Source organism: Fundulus heteroclitus, unplaced genomic scaffold (assembly GCF_011125445.2).
Source record: "Fundulus heteroclitus isolate FHET01 unplaced genomic scaffold, MU-UCD_Fhet_4.1 scaffold_626, whole genome shotgun sequence".
Taxonomy (NCBI): Eukaryota; Metazoa; Chordata; class Actinopteri; order Cyprinodontiformes; family Fundulidae; genus Fundulus; species Fundulus heteroclitus.
In genome coordinates, this window is record NW_023397062.1 from 42,407 (window position 1) to 62,429 (window position 20,023).

General features: G+C 42.8%; 1 protein-coding gene across 2 annotated transcripts in view; it reads right to left on the reverse strand.

Moving 5' to 3' along the window:
• Positions 1–18,554, reverse strand: part of LOC105915610 (metal transporter CNNM3) — a gene marked incomplete at its 5' end in the record, with an annotated part of 46,763 nt that extends 28,209 nt beyond the window's left edge. For both annotated transcript variants that reach the window (XM_012849772.3, XM_036133450.1), the window contains 3 exon segments: positions 11,662–11,838; positions 17,425–17,759; positions 17,849–18,554. In XM_012849772.3, the coding sequence (XP_012705226.2) occupies positions 11,662–11,838; positions 17,425–17,759; positions 17,849–18,554 (1,218 nt within the window).
• Between the last annotated feature and the right edge of the window lie 1,469 nt (positions 18,555–20,023).

Genomic DNA, 20,023 nt, shown 5'->3' on the forward strand with positions numbered 1-20,023 from the left:
CGGTTTTCAAAAATGACACCTGGAAATCCAAAACATCACATGTATTTACATCGTCACTACTCCTAAACCGTTTCATGTACAGGCACGAGACTTTCACACATTCATGTCCAGACCCTTCTGGCGCTCACAAAAGAGAAATTTTGTCGATAAATGTTACGGTTTTGCCGCAGGAACAATTTGTTCGGGAGTAGCGTTTTGGGAAAATGCTAAAACAGGATCAGACTTCAATCTCCCCAAATGAGGCACTTTTCTAGATCGTCACTACTCCTAAACCGTTTTATGTACAGGCATGAGACTTTCACACATGAATGTCCCGACCCTTCTGGCACTCATAAAAAAGGAATTTTGTGGATAACTGTTACGGTTTTTCGGCAGGAACAATTTGTTCGGGAGTAGCGAATGTGCAAAATCCTTAAAACGCTTTGGAGCTTCATTCTTCCACATCATCCACTTTTTACATCGTCGCTGTGCCTACACCGATTTTTGTACAAACCTAAAAATGAACTCCATAGTCCTCAAAAGCCTGCTGATACTCAGAATGAAAGAATTATTTTGATATCTCTTATACTTTTTCAGCTACAGCGATTTGTTCGGGACCGTTTGTAGAGGATTTCTCAAATTTCATAAAAATCCTCTTTATATCATAATTTTTTACGCCTAAATTAAAATATTTCTAGCAAAAACCGATAGTTTTTCTTGTTCTCCTATCCGTTACGAACTAAACGCTGAAAAAATTATGTCTCTACCATTTACAGAACAGGATATATGGAGCGTTGTTTGAGGCAAAGTTCTCCATTCTATTTCAATGAGGCAGAGTCTGACAAAGTCTCTGCACTTCGGGAGACTGGCCGCTGCAGCTGTGTCAGTGAGTTTCCATGACGACGGAACTCTGAGGGCCAGAGGGAGAATCTCCATTGAGATACAATGGCAACTTTCGACGCCCGCTGCAGCGGCTATGATTAATGTAGCAATCTGAAATTCGCACAGTCACTTCCTCTTGACATTTTAAAATTTTCAAGTGACTTTCAGCCATGTGTCAGTTTTCTGTCCCATTTTGGATGTCACATGCTTTCCTATTGGGCCTTTGCTTCCAACAGGACCTGGCATGATGCCCAGACACGACCCAATTGGCCAATACAGCACCACCCACATGTGGGAAATGGCGCTACTGACCATTTTGGTCAAATGTTGAGTTTTTGGCCCAGATGTGGTGAGGCTGAGTTGCTAAAGGAGGCCAATCGGACCCATGAACTTTGGTCACGTTTGGTGACATTAAGTATTGGCACCCCTTTTTGAGGCACTTCCCAGTACAGGATTTGGACCAAACTGACAGAGTACAATCACCCGGTGATCCTGAGCACAACCATGTTAGCGGCTAATGGTTAGCATGTTGCTAATTGGAAGTAGCTTTAGAAAGGTCCTACCAACTTCTGCTTAGCCGGGGTTGTTCTGCCTTTACAGACAAATAGAGGGCTACAGCTGTGAGGGAGTCTCCATGACAACCCTTTTAGCCAGAGGCTTCTAGGAGGTCCATTGACTTAACATGGCACCTTTCCAAGGGCACTGTGGGTGCTGTGAAGACCGTAGGAAGCTGAAATTCGCAGTGTTACTCCCCGTTAGTATTTTTGACGGTATCACGAGGCAGGCGCCTTGCTAAATTTCTTCAGAATTTTTTTAGTTGTTCTTAATCTTCAAATTCTTCAATTTTTTTTTTTTCAAATTTTTCAAATTCTTTCAAATTTGTTCAAATTCTCTAAATTTCTTCTAAATTTTTTAAATTCTTCAAGTTTGTCAAATTCTCTAAATTTTTCAAATTCCTTCAAATTTTTTGAAAATTTTCAAATATTTCAAATTTCTTCAAATTTTTCAAATTCCTTCAAACTTTTTCAAATTCTCCAAATTTCTTCAAATGTTTCAAATTCTTCAAATTTTTAAAATTCTTCAAATTTCTTCAAATTTTTCAAACTTCAAAATCCTTCAAATTCTTCTATTTTTTTCAATTCTTCAAACTTTTTCAAATTCTTCAAATCTGATTTCAATGTTTTCTGCATCTTCTGCTCAATCATTCTGCAGATTAGCATTCTCACTGCTGTTTCGCAGGAACAGCCTTTTCTAGTTATTATTATTATTCCGTACGTTTTTCGACTTCTAACTAGTTCCGCATTTTTCAACCGATTTCAACCATTCTGGTATCAAAACGTTCAGCTCCTTCAGGACATTACTGCTAAGACTTTTTGTAATTATAACTTTTATAATATTTAAAATATTTAACTTTTTGTGCGTTTTTTGCTCTCATTGAAATTGAATGGAGAATCCTTCAAATTCTTCAAATATTTCAGCTTTTTGACATCTTACTGCTTCAGCCTACTTTCAGCTAGAAACGTCATTCAACTTTTGAAATGTAGTGATATCTTTTGGCTATTATGGTATGTTTCAGCTTTTTCATATCTTTCACCATTTTCGTATAGTACGTCTTTAAAATAATTTTGGTTTTTCAAGAAATTCAGCAAATAACATGCGTTGCTATGGTCGTCAAGGAGCCTCGTTTAGAGTGCGCACTCTAGAAATTCAACAAATTCTTCTTCTCCGAACAACTTCTTCTCACTCGCTCAATTTTCAACCTATCCACATAAATTATACATCAAAACGTAGGAATTTTTGTCTGGATTCGGAAAATCTAACCATCATTGGTGTGGGATTTATAGATTTTTCGCAAATCACCTCAGAGCGACACTAACCCGAAACCTTCCCCATTCATTTCCTATGGAGCGGTTTTCAAAAATGACACCTGGAAATCCAAAACATCACATGTATTTACATCGTCACTACTCCTAAACCGTTTCATGTACAGGCACGAGACTTTCACACATTCATGTCCAGACCCTTCTGGCGCTCACAAAAGAGAAATTTTGTCGATAAATGTTACGGTTTTGCCGCAGGAACAATTTGTTCGGGAGTGGCGTTTTGGGAAAATGCTAAAACAGGATCAGACTTCAATCTCCCCAAATGAGGCACTTTTCTACATCGTCGCTACTCCTAAACTGTTTTATGTACAGGCATGAGACTTTCACACATGAATGTCCCGACCCTTCTGGCACTCATAAAAAAGGAATTTTGTGGATAACTGTTACGGTTTTTCCGCAGGAACAATTTGTTCGGGAGTAGCGAATGTGCAAAATCCTTAAAAGGCTTTGGAGCTTCATTCTTCCACATCATCCACTTTTTACATCGTCGCTGTGCCTACACCGATTTTTGTACAAACCTAAAAATGAACTCCATAGTCCTCAAAAGCCTGCTGATACTCAGAGTGAAAGAATTATTTTGATATCTCTTATACTTTTTCAGCTACAGCGATTTGTTCGGGACCGTTTGTAGAGGATTTCTCAAATTTCATAAAAATCCTCTTTATATCATAATTTTTTACGCCTAAATTAAAATATTTCTAGCAAAAACCGATAGTTTTTCTTGTTCTCCTATCCGTTACGAACTAAACGCTGAAAAAATTATGTCTCTACCATTTACAGAACAGGAGATATGGAGCGTTGTTTGAGGCAAAGTTCTCCATTCTATTTCAATGAGGCAGAGTCTGACAAAGTCTCTGCACTTCGGGAGACTGGCCGCTGCAGCTGTGTCAGTGAGTTTCCATGACGACGGAACTCTGAGGGCCAGAGGGAGAATCTCCTTTCAGATACAATGGCAACTTTTGACGCCCGCTGCAGCAGCTATGATTAATGTAGCAATCTGAAATTCGCACAGTCACTTCCTCTTGACATTTTAAAATTTTCAAGTGACTTTCAGCCATGTGTCAGTTTTCTGTCCCATTTTGGATGTCACATGCTTTCCTATTGGGCCTTTGCTTCCAACAGGACCTGGCATGATGCCCAGACACGACCCAATTGGCCAATACAGCACCCCCCACATGTGGGAAATGGCACTACACACCATTTTGGTCAAATGTTGAGTTCTTGGCCCAAATGTGGTGAGGCTGAGTTGCTAAAGGAGGCCAATCTGACCCATGAACTTTGGTCACGTTTGGTGACATTAAGTATTGGCACCCCTTTTTGAGGCACTTCCCAGTACAGGATTTGGACCAAACTGACAGAGTACAATCACCCGGTGATACTGAACACAACCATGCTAGCGGCTAACGGTTAGCATGTTGCTAACCAGATAGCTTTAGAAAGGTCCTACCAACTTCTGCTTAGCCGGGGTTGCTCTGCCTTTACAGACAAATAGAGGGCTACAGCTGTGAGGGAGTCTCCATGACAACCCTTTTAGCCAGAGGCTTCTAGGAGGTCCATTGACTTAACATGGTACCTTTCGAAGGCTACTGCGGGTGCTGTGAAGACCGTAGGAAGCTGAAATTCGCAGTGTTACTCCCTGTTAGTATTTTTGACGGTACCACGAGGCAGGCGCCTTGCTAAATTTCTTCAGAATTTTTTTAGTTGTTTTTAATCTTCAAATTCTTCAATTTTTTTTAATTTTTCAAATTCCTTCAAATTTGTTAAAATTCTCCAAATTTCTTCAAAATTTTTAAATTCTTCAAATTTGTCAAATTCTTCAAATTTTTCAAATTCCTTCAAACTTTTTCAAATTCTCCAAATTTCTTCAAATGTTTCAAATTCTTCAAATTTTTCAAATTCTTCAAATTTCTTCAAATTTTTCAAACTTCAAAATCCTTCAAATTCTTCTATTTCTTTCAATTCTTCAAACTTTTTCAAATTCTTCAAATCCGATTTCAATGTTTTCTGCATCTTCTGCTCAATCATTCTGCAGATTAGCATTCTCACTGCTGTTTCGCAGGAACAGCCTTTTCTAGTTATTATTATTATTATTATTCCGTCGGCGTGTAACTACTCCCACATACTTCAACCAATTTCAACAATTTTGGTGTCAAAACGTTCGGCTCGTTCCTGGCATGCCTGCTATGACTCATGGTTATGCTAACCTTTACACTTTTTAAAATATTTCACTTTTTGTGCGTTTTTTTGGCTGTTCCCATTGAAATCAATGCAAATTCCTTCAACTTCTTCAAATTCCTTTAAATCCTTCAAATTCCTTCAAATTCTTCACATTCTTCAAATTCTTCAAATACTTCAAATTCTTCAAATTCTTCAAATACTTCAAATTCTTCAAATTTTTCAAATATTTCTCGTTGTTCAAACTGTTCAGGTATGTGTACTGTTTAGTACAATGGTTAAGATGCTTGCCTTTCACTCTGAGGGGCCAGGTTCAAATCCCAGTTAAGACAGGTTCGAATCCCCACTAGAACAAAAAAACATTTTTTTAACCAATTTCAACAATTTTGGTGTCAAAACGTTCAGCTCGTTCCTGGCATGCCTGCTATGACTCATGGTTATGCTAACTTTTATACTTTTTAAAATATTTCACTTTTTTGTGCGTTTTTGGTTGCTCCCATTGAAATCAATGCAAATTCCTTCAACTTCTTCTAAGTCCTTTAAATCCTTCAAATCCTTCGAATTCCTTCAAATTCTTCACATTCTTCATATTCTTCAAATACTTCAAATTCTTCAAATATTTCCCCTTTTTCCTTGTTGTTCAGACTGTTCAGGTAGTCCAAACTGTTTGAAGGCTTCAGATGTTGGCTATATTTGTATGTGTACTGTTTAGTACAATGGTTAAGACATTTGCCTTTCACTCTGAGGGGCCAGGTTCAAATCCCTGTTAAGACAATGATTTTTTTTCCCAACCAATTTCAACAATTGTGGTATCAAAATGTCCGGCTCGTTTCTGGCATGACTGCTATATCTCATGGTTATGCTAACTTTTACACTTTTAAAAATATTTCACTTTTTGTGCGTTTTTGGTTGCTCCAATTGTAAATCAATGCAAATTGCTTCAAATTCCTTCAAATGCTTCACATTCTTCAAATTCTTCCAATTCTTCTAATTGTTCTTAATCTTAAAATTCTTAAAATTTCTTAAAATTTTTCAAATTCTTCAAATTCTTCACATTTTTCAAATTCCTTCAAATTTTTTCAAATTCTTCAAATCTGATTTCAATGTTTTCTGCATCTTCTGCTCAATCATTCTGCAGATTAGCATTCTCACTCGCTGTTACGCAGGAACAGCTTTTTCTAGTTAATTTTCATGTAACTTCATGTTCTGTCTAGCTTTGACCTGTTTTACATGAATACACCCAAAGTCAGACTCACCAAGTTGGTGGCCTGCTTCGCCGTGCAACTTAGGGATAAACCTCTGAGAACAGAATTTTTGCCTCTGAAAGATTCTTTTAATTTGATACAATCTGTCTGGTCCCACACATGATAAAGGTCATAGATTAGAGCTTGTGTTATCCTTTGGATTGCTTGTGCTTAACTTGGAAATTTTTGAGCCTATAATTTCTGATCATATGTTTGTGATATTTCAGACCTTTCTCACTTGTGCTCCATTTAAGATTAGGGCTTCTGTTCAGACTCCTGGTGCAATTATCAGGACTTAGTTAAAGATGCCAAAAAAGAAAACCTACTTAAACTCGCCTCATAATGATAACCAGACTGCAGGTTTAGAAGCCTCTGATGAATTGTGCAATCAGTTTATGCAGTTTTTTATTGATAAGGTTGCTTCTATAAGGGCTGTGATATTATGCCGAGACTGCGATCCTTCTGTCGCTGTCCCCTGCCTTTAATCAGTCTGAACCTATGACTGTATCACTTTTAGAGGATATGATGACCCAGGATAAGCCCTCTGGTTCTCCATGTGATGTTCTTCCACCACACCCTCTTAAAGAGGTGTTCCCATGTTTCAGTTATTTGGTTCTTGACTTTTTAATAGCAGTCTGTCATTTGGAATAGTTCCTGCTAATTTTAAACATGCTGTGGTACAGCCCATGATAAAGAAACCTAGTCTTGATCCTACTGTGCTGGGGAACTTCAGGCCCATCTCCAAGCTTCCTCTACTGTCAAAAATCTTGGAGAAATGTTTTTGTTTATTCTCAGTTAAAATCTTTCTTTGATGAAAAATAATATAACTGATGTGTTTCGGTCTGGTTTTAGAACTTTTCAAAGCACAGAGTCAGCCCTGCTGAGAGTTTATGATGACATTCTCCTGACATGCGACTCCGGTGATCATGTGGTTCTTGTTTTGCTGGACTTAACGGCTGCTTTTGATACATAGGATCACAGCATTTTATTGTCATGTCTGCAATACCAGGTAGGCATTGGTGGCACTGCTCTGGAGTGGCTTAGGTCTCATTTGAAAGATGGAAGATTTTCTGTAAAAATTCCAGGGTGTGAATCCTTTTCTGCTCCACTCTCTTGTGGGGTCTTCCAGGGAACGATTTCAGGGCCTCTGTACCTCCTTTGCCCAGGGTCAGTTTGTAGAAGACATGGCATCTCCTTCCATTGCTATGCTGATGATTGCCAGATCTATGTGCCTTTATGCGAGGCAAGGCTTTGTCCATTACATCTCTTTCATTGTGTCTTGGGGATATTAAAGCTTGGATGGCCCTAAACTTCTTACATTTTAACGAGATTAAGACTGAGGTTCTTGTTTTTGGTCCTAGTGGAAGACGTCAGAGCCCTCCGGTTGTTATTGACCCCCTAGCAAAGTACGTTAGGCCCACGGTAGCAAATCGTGGTTTTAAGACAATGATTTTAAATTTGACAGTCAAATAAAAGCCACATTGAGGTCTAGTTTTTTATCATTTGAGAAAAATAGCAGAAATAAAAGCTATCCTTTCAAGGAAACAGTTGGAAAGAGTAATCCATGCTTTTATTTCATCGCAGTTGGATTACTGTAACTCCCTTTGTCTCGGAATCAGCCAGTTCTCACTTGCTCGTCTCCGGCTGGTGTAAAATGCTGCAGCATTAACAGGAGCACATACAAGGCGACATATTACTCCGGTCCTGGCTTCTCTTCATTGGCTCCCAGTGTATTTTAGAGTTCATGTTAAATTCTTTTTGTTCATTTTTTAAGTCTTACATAACTTGGCCCCGTCCTACTTGGTAGAGCTTGTCCACCACTACACCCCCAATCGGTCTATAAGGTCCGCTGACCAGTTGCTCCTAGTGGTTCCCAGCTCACAGTAGAAGCTTAGAGGACACACGCCCTTCTCTATTGGAGCCCAAGGCTCTGGAACGCTCTACCCGTGCATATGCTCTACCCCTTCATTGTCCATGTTTAAAACTTGTTTAAAAACGTACTTTTACTCACTGGCCTTTAAACCAATTGAGATTTGATTTTACTTCATTTTTACTGGTATTGTTTTTATCTGTATTTGCATTGTTTTATTGTGTTTTGTAGCAAGTTTCTTAATTTATTATTGTGTGCTTAGTTTTTCCATTTTATCACTTGGTCTCATTTTCCGTCCGTCCGTCCGTCTTCTTCCGCTTATCCGGGGTCGGGTCGCGGGGGTAGCAGCTTCAGTAGGGAGGCCCAGACGTCCCTCTCCCCAGCCACTTGGGCCAGCTCCTCCAGGGGAATCCCAAGGCGTTCCCAGGCCAGCCGGGAGACATAGTCCCTCCAGTGTGTCCTGGGTCTTCCCCTGGGCCTCCTCCCGGTGGGACGTGCCCGGAACACCTCACCAGGGAAGCGTCCAGGAGGCATCCTGACCAGATGCCCGAGCCACCTCAACTGGCTCCTCTCGACGTGGAGGAGCAGCGGCTCTACTCTGAGTCCTCCCCGGATGACTGAGCTCCTCACCCTATCTCTAAGGGAGAGCCCAGACACACTACGGAGAAAACTCATTTCGTCCACTTGTATCCGGGATCTCGTTCTTTCGGTCATGACCCAAAGCTCATGACCATAGATGAGGGTAGGAACGTAGATCGACCGGTAAATCGAGAGCTTCGCCTTTTGGCTCAGCTCTCTCTTCACCACAACGGACCGGTACAGCACCCGCTTCACAGCAGACGCTGCACCAATCCGCCTGTCGATCTCCCGCTCCATCTTCCCCTCATTTGTGAACAAGACCCCAAGATACTTGAACTCCTCCACTAGGGGCAGCACATCCTCCCCAACCCGGAGAAGGCACTCTACCCTTTTCCGATTCAAGACCATGGTCTCGGATTTGGAGGCACTGATTTTCATCCCGGCCGCTTCGCACTCGGCTGCGAACCGCTCCAGTGAGAGCTGTAGATCATGCCCTGATGGAGCCAATAGAACCACGTCATCCACAAATAGCAGAGACGCAATCCTAAGGCCTCCAAAAACGGATCCCCTAAACACCTTGGCTGCGCCTAGAAATTCTGTCCATAAAAGTTATGAATAGAATTGGTGACAAAGGGTAACCTTGGCGGAGTCCAACTCTCACCGGAAACGAGTCCGACTTACTGCCAGCAACGCGGATCAGACTCTGACACCGGTCATACAGAGACCTGACAGCCCTTATTAAAGGGCCCGGTACTCCATACTCCCGGAGTACCCCCCACAGGATCCCTCGGGGGACATGGTCGAATGCCTTCTCCAGATCCACAAAGCACATGTAGACTGGTTGGGCAAACTCCCATGCCCCCTCCAGATTCCTGCTGAGGGTGTAGAGCTGATCCAGTGTTCCACGGCCAGGACGAAAACCACACTGCTCTTCCTTAATCCGAGATTTGACTATCTGACGGACCCTCCTTTCCAGAACCCCTGAATAGACCTTACCAGGGAGGCTTAAGAGTGTGATTCCTCTGTAGTTGGAGCACACCCTCCGGTCCCCCTTTTTAAATAGGGGGACCACCACCCCAGTCTGCCAATCCAGGGGAATTGCCCCTGATGTCCACGCAATGCTGCAGAGCCACGTTAACCAACACAGCCCCACAACATCCAGAGCCTTAAGGTACTCAGGGCGAATCTCATCCACCCCCGGGGCCTTGCCACCGAGGAGCTTTTTAACAACCTCGGCAACCTCAGCACCAGAGATGGGAGAACCCGACCCAGAGTCCTCAGGCTTTGCTTTCGCAATGGAAGACGTGCTGGTGGGATTAAGGAGGTCTTAAAAGTATTCCGCCCACCGAAGCACGACGTCCCGAGTCGAGGTCAGCAGCACACCACCCCCACTATAAACAGTGTTGGTACTGCACTGCTTCCCCCTCCTGAGACAACGGATAGTGGACCAGAATCGCTTCGAAGCCGTATGGAAGTCTTTCTCCATGGCCTCTCCGAACTCTTCCCACACCCGAGATTTTACCTCGGCAACCAGGTGACGTGCCCACGTGAGCGTTGAAGTCCCCCAGCAAAACGAGGGAGTCCCCAGGAGGGGCACTCTCTATTACCCCCTCCAAGGACTCCAAAAAAGGTGGATAATCTGAACTGCTGTTTGGCACATAAGCACAAACAACAGTCAGAACCCGTCCCCCCACACGAATGCGGAGGGAGGCCACCCTCTTGTTCACCAGGGTGAACCCCAACGTACAGGCACCGAGATGGGGGCAACAAGTATGCCCACCCCAGCTTGGCACCTCTCACCGGGGGCAACTCTAGAGTGGAAGAATGTCTAGCCCCTCTCAAGGAGACTGGTTCCAGAGCCAGAGCCATGCGTCGAGGTGAGCCCGTCTATCTCTAGTCGGAACCTCTCAACCTTGCGCACTAGCTCAGGCTCCTTCCCCACCAGAGAGGTGGCATTTCACATCCCAAGAGCCAGCTTCTGCAGCCGAGGATCAGAACGCCAAGGCCCCCGCCCTCTACTGCCACCCGTTGCACAATGCACCAGACCCTTTTGGCCCCTCCCATAGGTGGTGAGCCCATGGGAAGGGGGACCCATGTCACCTCTTCGGGTCTCATTTTATTGTTTTTAATGTTCAGCAATTTGTGTCAGCTGTGTCTGGTGGTACAGCGCATTATAAATAAAGTTGATGGTGATGATGAAGATGATGATAAACCAGCCTTGTAGAACAGGGCTCTGGCTATTTAACCAACTGTAACATAATGTGTTCTTCAATCAACATAAACACAATGCTTTTAAACCTTCATTATAGTTGCATTTAAACATATGAGATCCACTGTGTATATTTTTACATTTTATCATTATTAAACATGATAGAAGACAAGTAGGTATAAAAGTTGTTGGGATTTTTTTTAGTTTTAAATAAACTTGTCTTTTCTTTTACATAACAGCCTAGAAAAATGTGGACTACAAAAGAGAGTAATAGCGTTTAGTTAAGATGTGACCAACAGTTACCCTTTTGACCGGGGTTTTGTAATGTTTCCATGACAAGTCTTTCATTTAAAATAACATTTTCCAGCAGAGGTTATTCATTACAAGCAAAACAAATCTGTAGATTTAGCTGAAAACAGCAGAAGCCTCCTGGGATGGTCTGGTCAGGATTACGTTTTAGCAACATCTGAGTTTTACAGAAAAGTGTTAAACACCATAAACCTGTTCTTTTCTCTGTAGTTTCTTTCTTATTATAACACAAATGATGTTATATATTATGGTTTTTACAATACACCTGTAAAAAGTAACCTGCCCAAGAGGCTGGTTAAGATGATAGTATTTACTGTTTATGGTGCCTTCCAGTGTTTAAATAATGACACCACCAAGTTGTTTATACTGGAAAGAGGCTGCTGGTCAATAAGAACTAAATCCCACAACTTCTGGCACAAATATCTAATCACTTCTTTTGGGGGATATTCAGTCAGTCAGATTGTTGTACAATAATTTGTAGATAACACGTTCTGATTAAAGTGTTTACATGGATAACTGTGAAGCTCCTACCTCTCCTCCTCATAAATGGGCACCCGGGTGTATCCGCTCTGCATGATCTCCGACATGGTGGAGAAGTCGAGGACGGACGAGCTGGGAAGCATGAAGCAGTCCTTCAGAGGAGTCAGGATGTCCTCCACTGTCTTTGTCCGTAGCATCCCATGGCTGAACTCCTCTTTCACAAACTCACTGAGCGCACACACACAGAGTTCAGAAACAATCAGTTAACATTTGCTTTACTAAAAGTTCATGAAACTAATATATTTTTATATGAATCCATTTCCAATTGTCTAACTTGTCTTTAACTAAAAGTTTTTAGATGTTTTTTAGAAAATTTGCCCAAATCTGTTGACTTTATGTAGTTTTCCTAATGTAACATCCCAGATTAAGTCTGATGAAAGGCTACCAAGTTGAGACATTGTTGAAGACATGTCTTCAGTCTTCAGAGTGCTGCTCCAAGACAAGTCTGGTGAAGAAATTTCTAATGCAGCGTCCACGCCAAGACGAACATGGTAAATTTTCATAACCAACTAAGAAAAAATGTGTATTTCCACGAGAGGATGCAGCGCCACTGAAAAGGCTGTATTAGGTATGCCAGGCCCATTGGTGGCACTATGACATTGCCACAGAAACATGCAAAAAAAAAAAAAAAAAAACACCACGCATGTCCAGAAAAGTTATGTGACGTAAACAGAAGCATGGCGGGGAATCAGACACGAACATCTGTGCATGTTCTACGTCATCTTCAGGTGGGTTGGCGGAGCACCCCCACATAGAACAGGCTCCTTAGAAAGCAGGATTCTGGTCAGGAGGTCATTATGCTGAAAGTTGTCAAAATTACTTTGAAATTACGTCTAATTTAATTTCTACTGAGCTAACAGTACCACACGGATGTTTGAGAGTAACACAAAAAAGTCAGTAAAGCTCTGAACATGCATCAACAGCGTTGTAAACCTGCTGAACAACATACGTTAACGTTAGCTGTCATTAGCTTGACGAACGGCTCAATGACAGGGCTGTTCTTCATTGTGTGTGCTCCCCCTCCAAGCTGCACCACGCATAGCTCACAGTCCCTCGTTACGCTGATAAAAAGTCCTGATGAGAATGCTACCAACAGCCTTAACAAAGCCAATATTTGCCTAGGTATGAACACTGAGCGGTGCCATCTTTGCTGTTATTTGTCAAAGTGAGGTGCATGTGGCTTATGCGGACAAGTGAAGGTAAGACGTCATCGTTTCAAAAAATATACAGCTCGTGTGTACATATGGAAAAATTAAACAACCGTTTTGAAATGTATCCACTCATGGACCCCTTTTCAAAAACGATCGGTCTCCCAAAACTCCGGATCCGTGTGGACGCACAGCCTACACAACAAAATATCTTTGCGGATACACCTAATGTCGTTTCTGCATGGACGGGGCCTAAGTCACTTCACAAATAATTAGGACTAATTCAAATCAGATCTCAGGGCAGTGGTTTTCAACCCTGGCCCTCAAGTTCCTCTGCCCTGCAGGTTTTGGACGCGTCTTTGTTCAAACTCACCTGATTTAAATTATTGCATGACCCCCCTCTGCGTGCTGGCAAGTACTACATGAGCCTCTCAATGATCCATTCATTTAAGCCAGGCATGTGGCATTAAAGAGACGCCTAAAACATGCAGGATGGGTCCCTGAGGACCAGAGTTGGGAATCACTCTCTCAGGGTATTTGAGCCCAAGCCATCTGAAGACAGACTTAAGTCCTTAGAGCAGGGGTGTCAAACCTACGGCCCGTGGACCGGTTCCGGCCCGCCGAACAATTTAGTCCAGCCTAATGGCTAAATGCATTATCATTATTAAAAAAAATGATTTTTTATTCCCCCCCCCCCCCCCCCCCCCCCCCCCCCCCCAGTGTCCTGTCTGGCAATGTGGAAATAAGACTTGCTATCTTAATGCCAAAAAGTTGCCCCGACTTTCCAACTCGTAATAGCGACTTTAGGGCCGTTCCAGTTCAATTTTCTGACCCGGAGGTAGTAAATTCCGACTATCGAGGACAAATGGAACGCACTAATAGGTTTGCTTCAAGTAAAGCATTGCCAGTATACAATAGTTAGCCAGTATACAATAGTTAGCCTTAAGTAATAGTTTCCAAACAGTAGCACTGGTAACACAGTTGGTCCTTGGGATGCTTTTATTAAAGATAGTTCTTTGGGAATATTTCAGGCAAATACGAATGTATTGGTTGCTTATAGTCTTTGATATAGCTCTAAAGTGGAAACTTGGAAATAACATCAAACCCAAGTTCACCATTTTCCAGTTCAATGTTAAGGAACCAGCAGGATATATTTAGTACCCACACTGCTCTGCTGATCTGATCTGCTGCTCAGACAAGACTCAGTAAGTGTTCACAAACATGCTAATGGCCGCATGGATTCTTGTTCTGATCAAGAATCATTTACAGTCTCTCAGACGCCAATGTCCATTGAACACGCTTTAGCTGCTCTAAGGTGTTTGCTCGTACAATCATGCATATTGAATCGTTTTTTTCTCCAATGTTATGTAGATTGGCTAATGTCTTCCGCTATTATTAACTTAAATATTGCATTTTTTTTTTTTTTTTTTGCATAATGTAAGCAATCTTCATCTGAATATGCCATATTATATATTGGCACGTTATAATATTGCAATGTGCAATTTCTTTTCTGTAAGTTCATTCTCTTTTGCTTTAAAACTTAAATTTAAATGAGCTTTTTATTCATATTACTTGAACTAGTCTGTAATTCTGTTGTATCCGGTCTACTTATATATTTTCTTGCCGCTGCCATGCTCAAATTTCCCCATCGTGCCAGAATAAAGGTATTTCTACTATATTCTAATTAGTAGCATACAATTAAAATGAACTCCTCCAAGGCAGCATATTTCTCTGCGTTTCTTACCTTCGGATCATGTCGCAACATGTTCACTCACTGAATGAGATTGCTGCTTGTATTAAACACTCAAATTATTTGCCAAGAAAATTGGCTGAAGTGCAAATAATGTTTTTTGATTGCAACAATCCAACACTGCATTTGAAGGCTGACATTGATGAGAAGCTTCAGAATTTGCCACAAGGTGTTCTTACTCTTAGGGACTTTCTTATTAGTTTTTTTCAAATTTCCAAAGTATAAATTTTCAATTTTTAAGGTAGAAATAAACACTTCACACTTTTTTAAACTGCATCTACTGAGTAAAGAAGTGCTGAAGAGTTCTCTGGTTGTTGTTTTAATGAAATTACACAGAACAAGTCCTGCTGTACTGTTTTAAAAGGATGGGGTACTTGAAAAGCATCTGAGGTTGTTCTTGTTCCAAATTTTGAAAATTGGCTCATCTGAAGTCTTCAGTGGGACAGTTAAACTATTCTCAAGGCATTTAGCATGGTTGTTTGAGTTCAGTCTGGGGAACTAACTCAGGTCTAAATAGGATCATTTAGAATGATTTCTTGCCAAAAAATGGTTTGGATCACAACAGGAAGATGAAGCCTGAAGGCATGATTCAGATATGCCACCCCTGAACCTCCAAAACCTATTACCCTGAACCCTTAGTCTACCTTGGGCTGTTTGTTGCTTATGTTTACGGTGCATTTTATCTAAATAACGTCTTTTGACTCTAATAACTACTGAACGCATCAATGCTGCTTCTGACTTAAAACCAATACTTCTGGGAGGTTTAGTACAACCCTGTTGGTCCTCTGTAACCTGATAATCCGTTAATTTAATGTCTGGGAGGTTAACCCTAACCCCAAAGTGGGCGGTTCCAATTCTGGTGGTGAAGCAGGGCCCGGGGCTGAGGTCAGGATGAGGGAAAGTGACATGTTGAAACATGGAAGGACAAAGGCGACATCTGGTGGTTTTTCTTTTCATTTTTCACCCCCCTCCTCACCGCAGGTTGAGGGATGCTTTGTGGAGCCCACCGGGGCTGAGCCTTATCAGTTGGAGCCAATGGCTATAGGCGCCAACCCCGAGATGCTCGAAGCCAACACTACTGAGGCAGTGGAGGACAGGATGGGTGCAGTTTGTGAGTGGTAAAGTGACGTCATTGCCGACACGGGTTAACGTTCAAAGCGATAAACGCTAAACACTATCGATCGATGCTCTTGAATCTGACTAGCTGCAGGGGCAACAGGACGTGTCTGACTGAGATGCTTTTATACCCGAACAGGGGACTATGGTAAGGAAAGTACATAACGTTTGAACCAATAGGAAAATTATACTGCAGTACCCACTGTTCAACCCCAAGAGGGCAGCACTGAGACGGGTTTAAGAGAAATGCTGGAGAACTAAACAAGTTTGCATGAAAAAGTAGTAAAAAATATAAATAAAAAAGTAGCAGCCTTGTTCCAGAATATATGGTTTATCTGCAAAAAAATTATTTGGGGGTAAGTTACACTTTAAAGTCTAAAGCATCAGACTGAGGGCCTGAAACATAATGCTCAGAATATTTGAAAAACTACCTCTACCTCCACAAAGCCAGGGTCGTCTTCTGGGTTAAATATCTACCCGGATCATTTGTTTTTACCCCAGGAGATGTTGTGGAAAGTGACGGGGCTACAGATTGCCTCCAATAAAACTGTACCATTTCCTGGAAAGCTTTCCTGCCCTGGAAAGATGCCTTAAATCATGTTTTCAGTCTGTGGATGGCAAGTTCAAACATGTCTCAGCTCTACTAAACAAGTTCAGATCAAACGAACCTTTACACACACAGCCCTCCGAGTAATTCTCTTCTCCTTCTGACTGAGGAGTCGCTCATAACTAAAGTCTTTGGAGGACATGTCCAACTCAGTTCTTTGGTACTCGAAGGTTAGTCCAGGTTAAGCCTTAATTTTTTTGTTAACCTTTAATACTGTGGAAGGTCGCGGTGTGGGGACAGGCCGTCGCGGTGTGGGGACAGGCCGTCGCAGGTCTCTCTAAACCTGTTTCCTGTTGCTCTGCTTTCAAATGAAAGCCACTAGTGCCACCAAACAAAATACTTTAATACGGTAGATGTCTGCCTGTTTAGTTTCATCTTACACCTCCGTTGCTTTCCAATCTGGGTCAGCTATTCTTCAATTGAAATCTCAGCCCTGGTTATTCATCATCCCGTTAGCACGCTTTTCCACGTTAGGTTTTAAACAAAGTCCAAGTCATCAGTCATATCATTAAGACTCTAAAATGTATCTTTTTATGGAGCTATAACTATTTGGAACTTTAAGGTCGACACATAGCTACACTAGTAGCCGGTAATGTTAACAGCATGGTTTCAAAAGTAGGTTTTATTCAGAAAACATCTAAAAGCAAAAATGTCAGCCGTGTTCCTTGCAGCTACATACGCCTTTCTCCTTCTCCGTCTCCCATCCTGCTGTAACCTGAGTACGCAAAGTCAGAGTGAGCGGTGATCCTAAACATGAATACGGTACGAACACGGTCTAGGTCAGGGGTTCCCAAACTTTTCAGCTTCTGACCGCCGGACTTGTGACAGCATGTTTGGCTGCTTGAAGCAAACAAGTATAGTTAATGAAGTAAAGTAATTGCCTAACAGCAACACAAAAACCCCTTTTCTGGGCTCCGTGAGTGAAGCCAAACATGTGACTAACAATCTGTTGACAGCAGTCTTTTTTTTTTCTTGTAACTTACAATACTTTTACTTTAATAGGTTGCAGAAGATCCTACCGAGTCCCGCAACCCTGGTGAGCCCTGGGAATACCAGGCTGGTATAGCTGATCAGAACGGATTCAGGAGGTTTACTTAATTTAAAAAAAAATGCTCACTGAGCTTTTATTCTACCTATAGGGGTCATTGACGCTGGCGCGGATCATCTCCATGGCTCTCTCCCGTATCCCACAGGTGCTGATGTCTCTCCCCAGGCCCAGGTCCAGGATCAGCCCGAGAGGACAGGACAGGGGGCAGGTGAGCACCATGCAGACCTGGGCCAGCCAGGTCAGTCCGGGCGCCAGCTGGAAGCCGTAGCCGGAGCACATGACGTGAGGAGCCAGCTCGGCCAGGAAGAAGATCAGGAAGCCACTGGTGAACACCGCGGACACGACGCAGCCCAGCGCCCTGTACAGGAGCACCCCGAGGACCGAGTGGCCCAAGGCGCAGAGGAACAGCAGCGAGCATGCCTGGACGGGAAAGAAGGACACAGAACAGCGCTCCCACATAACATCCCTGCTGGGGTTTCTAGTTTTCCAACTTGCTCTCGGAAACTCACCAAGAAGTTCCCCCTCCTCCTGATGGGCTCCAGGCGCTTGGCGGCGCGTTTCTCCTCCTCGGAGCCACAGCTGTGGAGCACATAGAGCTCCACGGGGTCCAGCCAGAGCAGGCTGAGGTTCACGGTCCTCAGCAGCCCGCAGATCAGCAGCATCAGCACCACCAGGAGACCCAGAGCCCACGGCGGGATGTGGTCTGCTGGGAGAGCCCCGGCGCCGCTTATCCGCAGTCTGTCCGGGCCCACGGATGCCCACCTCTCCCCGCTCTGCACACACAGGTGGTGGAAGTGGTCCGAGATCCTCCCACGCTTCACCTCCACCGTCAGCAGGCCGCTGTACATCTCGTCCGGCTCGAACTTTTTGACCTCAAATTCGGACTCGTCGCGGCTGGACTCATCCTCGCACGGGTCCGGAGCATCACCGACCGCCCCCGCGGCTCCCGCGGGCGCCCCAGCGAACGCCAAGCTCGGCCAGCTTCCATTCAGATTAGCCCCAAAGAGACGGAGCTTGAACGTGGCTCCTCCTGGCGCAGAGATGATCCGACCCTTCATGCGCACCGGACCCACCGGGTCCTCCAGTCGCAGCCCCACGACCTGCGGAGCTTCCTGGCTGCAGGCGCCGTACCTGATCCCACAGAACAACAATAACATCAACAGGAACCGTAGACCTGCCAAGCTGGCCACCATATTGGAATTGCTCAGCCTGGCTCTGCGCGGATCATGTGACTCCAGCCTCGCAGTGGCCCCGCCCACTTGAGCGCTGCAACCGAGCAGCGTCGGCGGCCATTTTGGCTCAACCAGCGCATTCTTAAAAGCTGAGTGATTAGAGCGGCGTACATGTTGGCGCTGGGTTCCAGAGTGTTTTTGTTTTGGAGGCCCCGCCCCCTCCCAGTGTTCACAGCCACGAGCGACGAGGACGAGCTCACGCCCATCTTTGTTGAATTTGTTGAAAACAAGCCACTTGTGCATCTGCCCCTCTGCTGAAGACACGTACTTTTATGATGCCTAATGTTGATGCTGATGCATGTGCTCGTGGAAATGTTTAAGATTGAATTGGTCTGTTGGGAAATAGCTGAACTCCTGCGTTGAAATGGTTCGGCTATGATGGATGCGGGTTTCACGCCCGTGTTTGTCAACTTCTTATCATGAAGTCTTCAGAGAACAAAGTTCTCTCCTGTTATGTTGATTGACTTCAACAGGCAGGGGCTGATCAACTTCTTTTGGGCTCCAGGGCAGATATTTCAGCTGCTCGCCACTAGGCCCGTTTAGGTGTGTGATTTTTGTCATTTCCCCTGTAGCCAGATGAGATTAAATATATAAATAAACACCTTCCAGTATTCTCAACACTACTATGATCAAGGGTATGGCCATTAAACAGAACTCAATGATAACTACATTTTCTTCATGCCATCGCCTTTCTTGTTTTTATAGCTTTAGGTTGTTTTTTTGGCCGGTTTATTTCTTTTCTGGCCTGGGCGGGTAACCCACAGGAATACGGAGGACCCACTCTGCCAAATTTGAAAATAAATACAGAATTATATAAATGCTCAAATAAATAACTAAATATGTGTGTAATTAATTTAACAACAAAATTCAGCACATAAATAAATGTAGGCAGTAAATAAATTATACAATGTGACGTAAATGTATATATATCTCTTAATAAGCTTCTTTGTTCATCTTTGTAGGAGCATGAAGTTATACTTATTTCTCTGAGCCATAACTCCAACATTCAAATATTCTTCTGTATGAAATACCAAGTGACAAATTCAAAATAAACACATAAACAAATAAATGCTCAGAAGATATGCATATATTTAAATGAACAAAAATATGCAGTATATGAATGTAGACAGTTATTAAATATAATGAGACACAGGCTAAATGTATATGTCTCTTAACATATTTATTCATCTTTGTGAGGATTACCAAATTTTATCGTCTAATTTATTAATTGCTTATTTTCAAACAAATGTATTTCTGTTTCTGTTTTTATTTTTTGTATGTTTTATTCTTTCTTTGTATTTTTTTGCCATATATATTTATTCAATGTCATTGATTTTTGCCTGCCCTTTTTACATTTCTGCACGCATTTCTACCTTAAAATGTAAATGAGGAGGGGTGTGCATTAAAAGGACAACTTCTACCTATTGGTTGCTTAGACTGAATATCTGAATC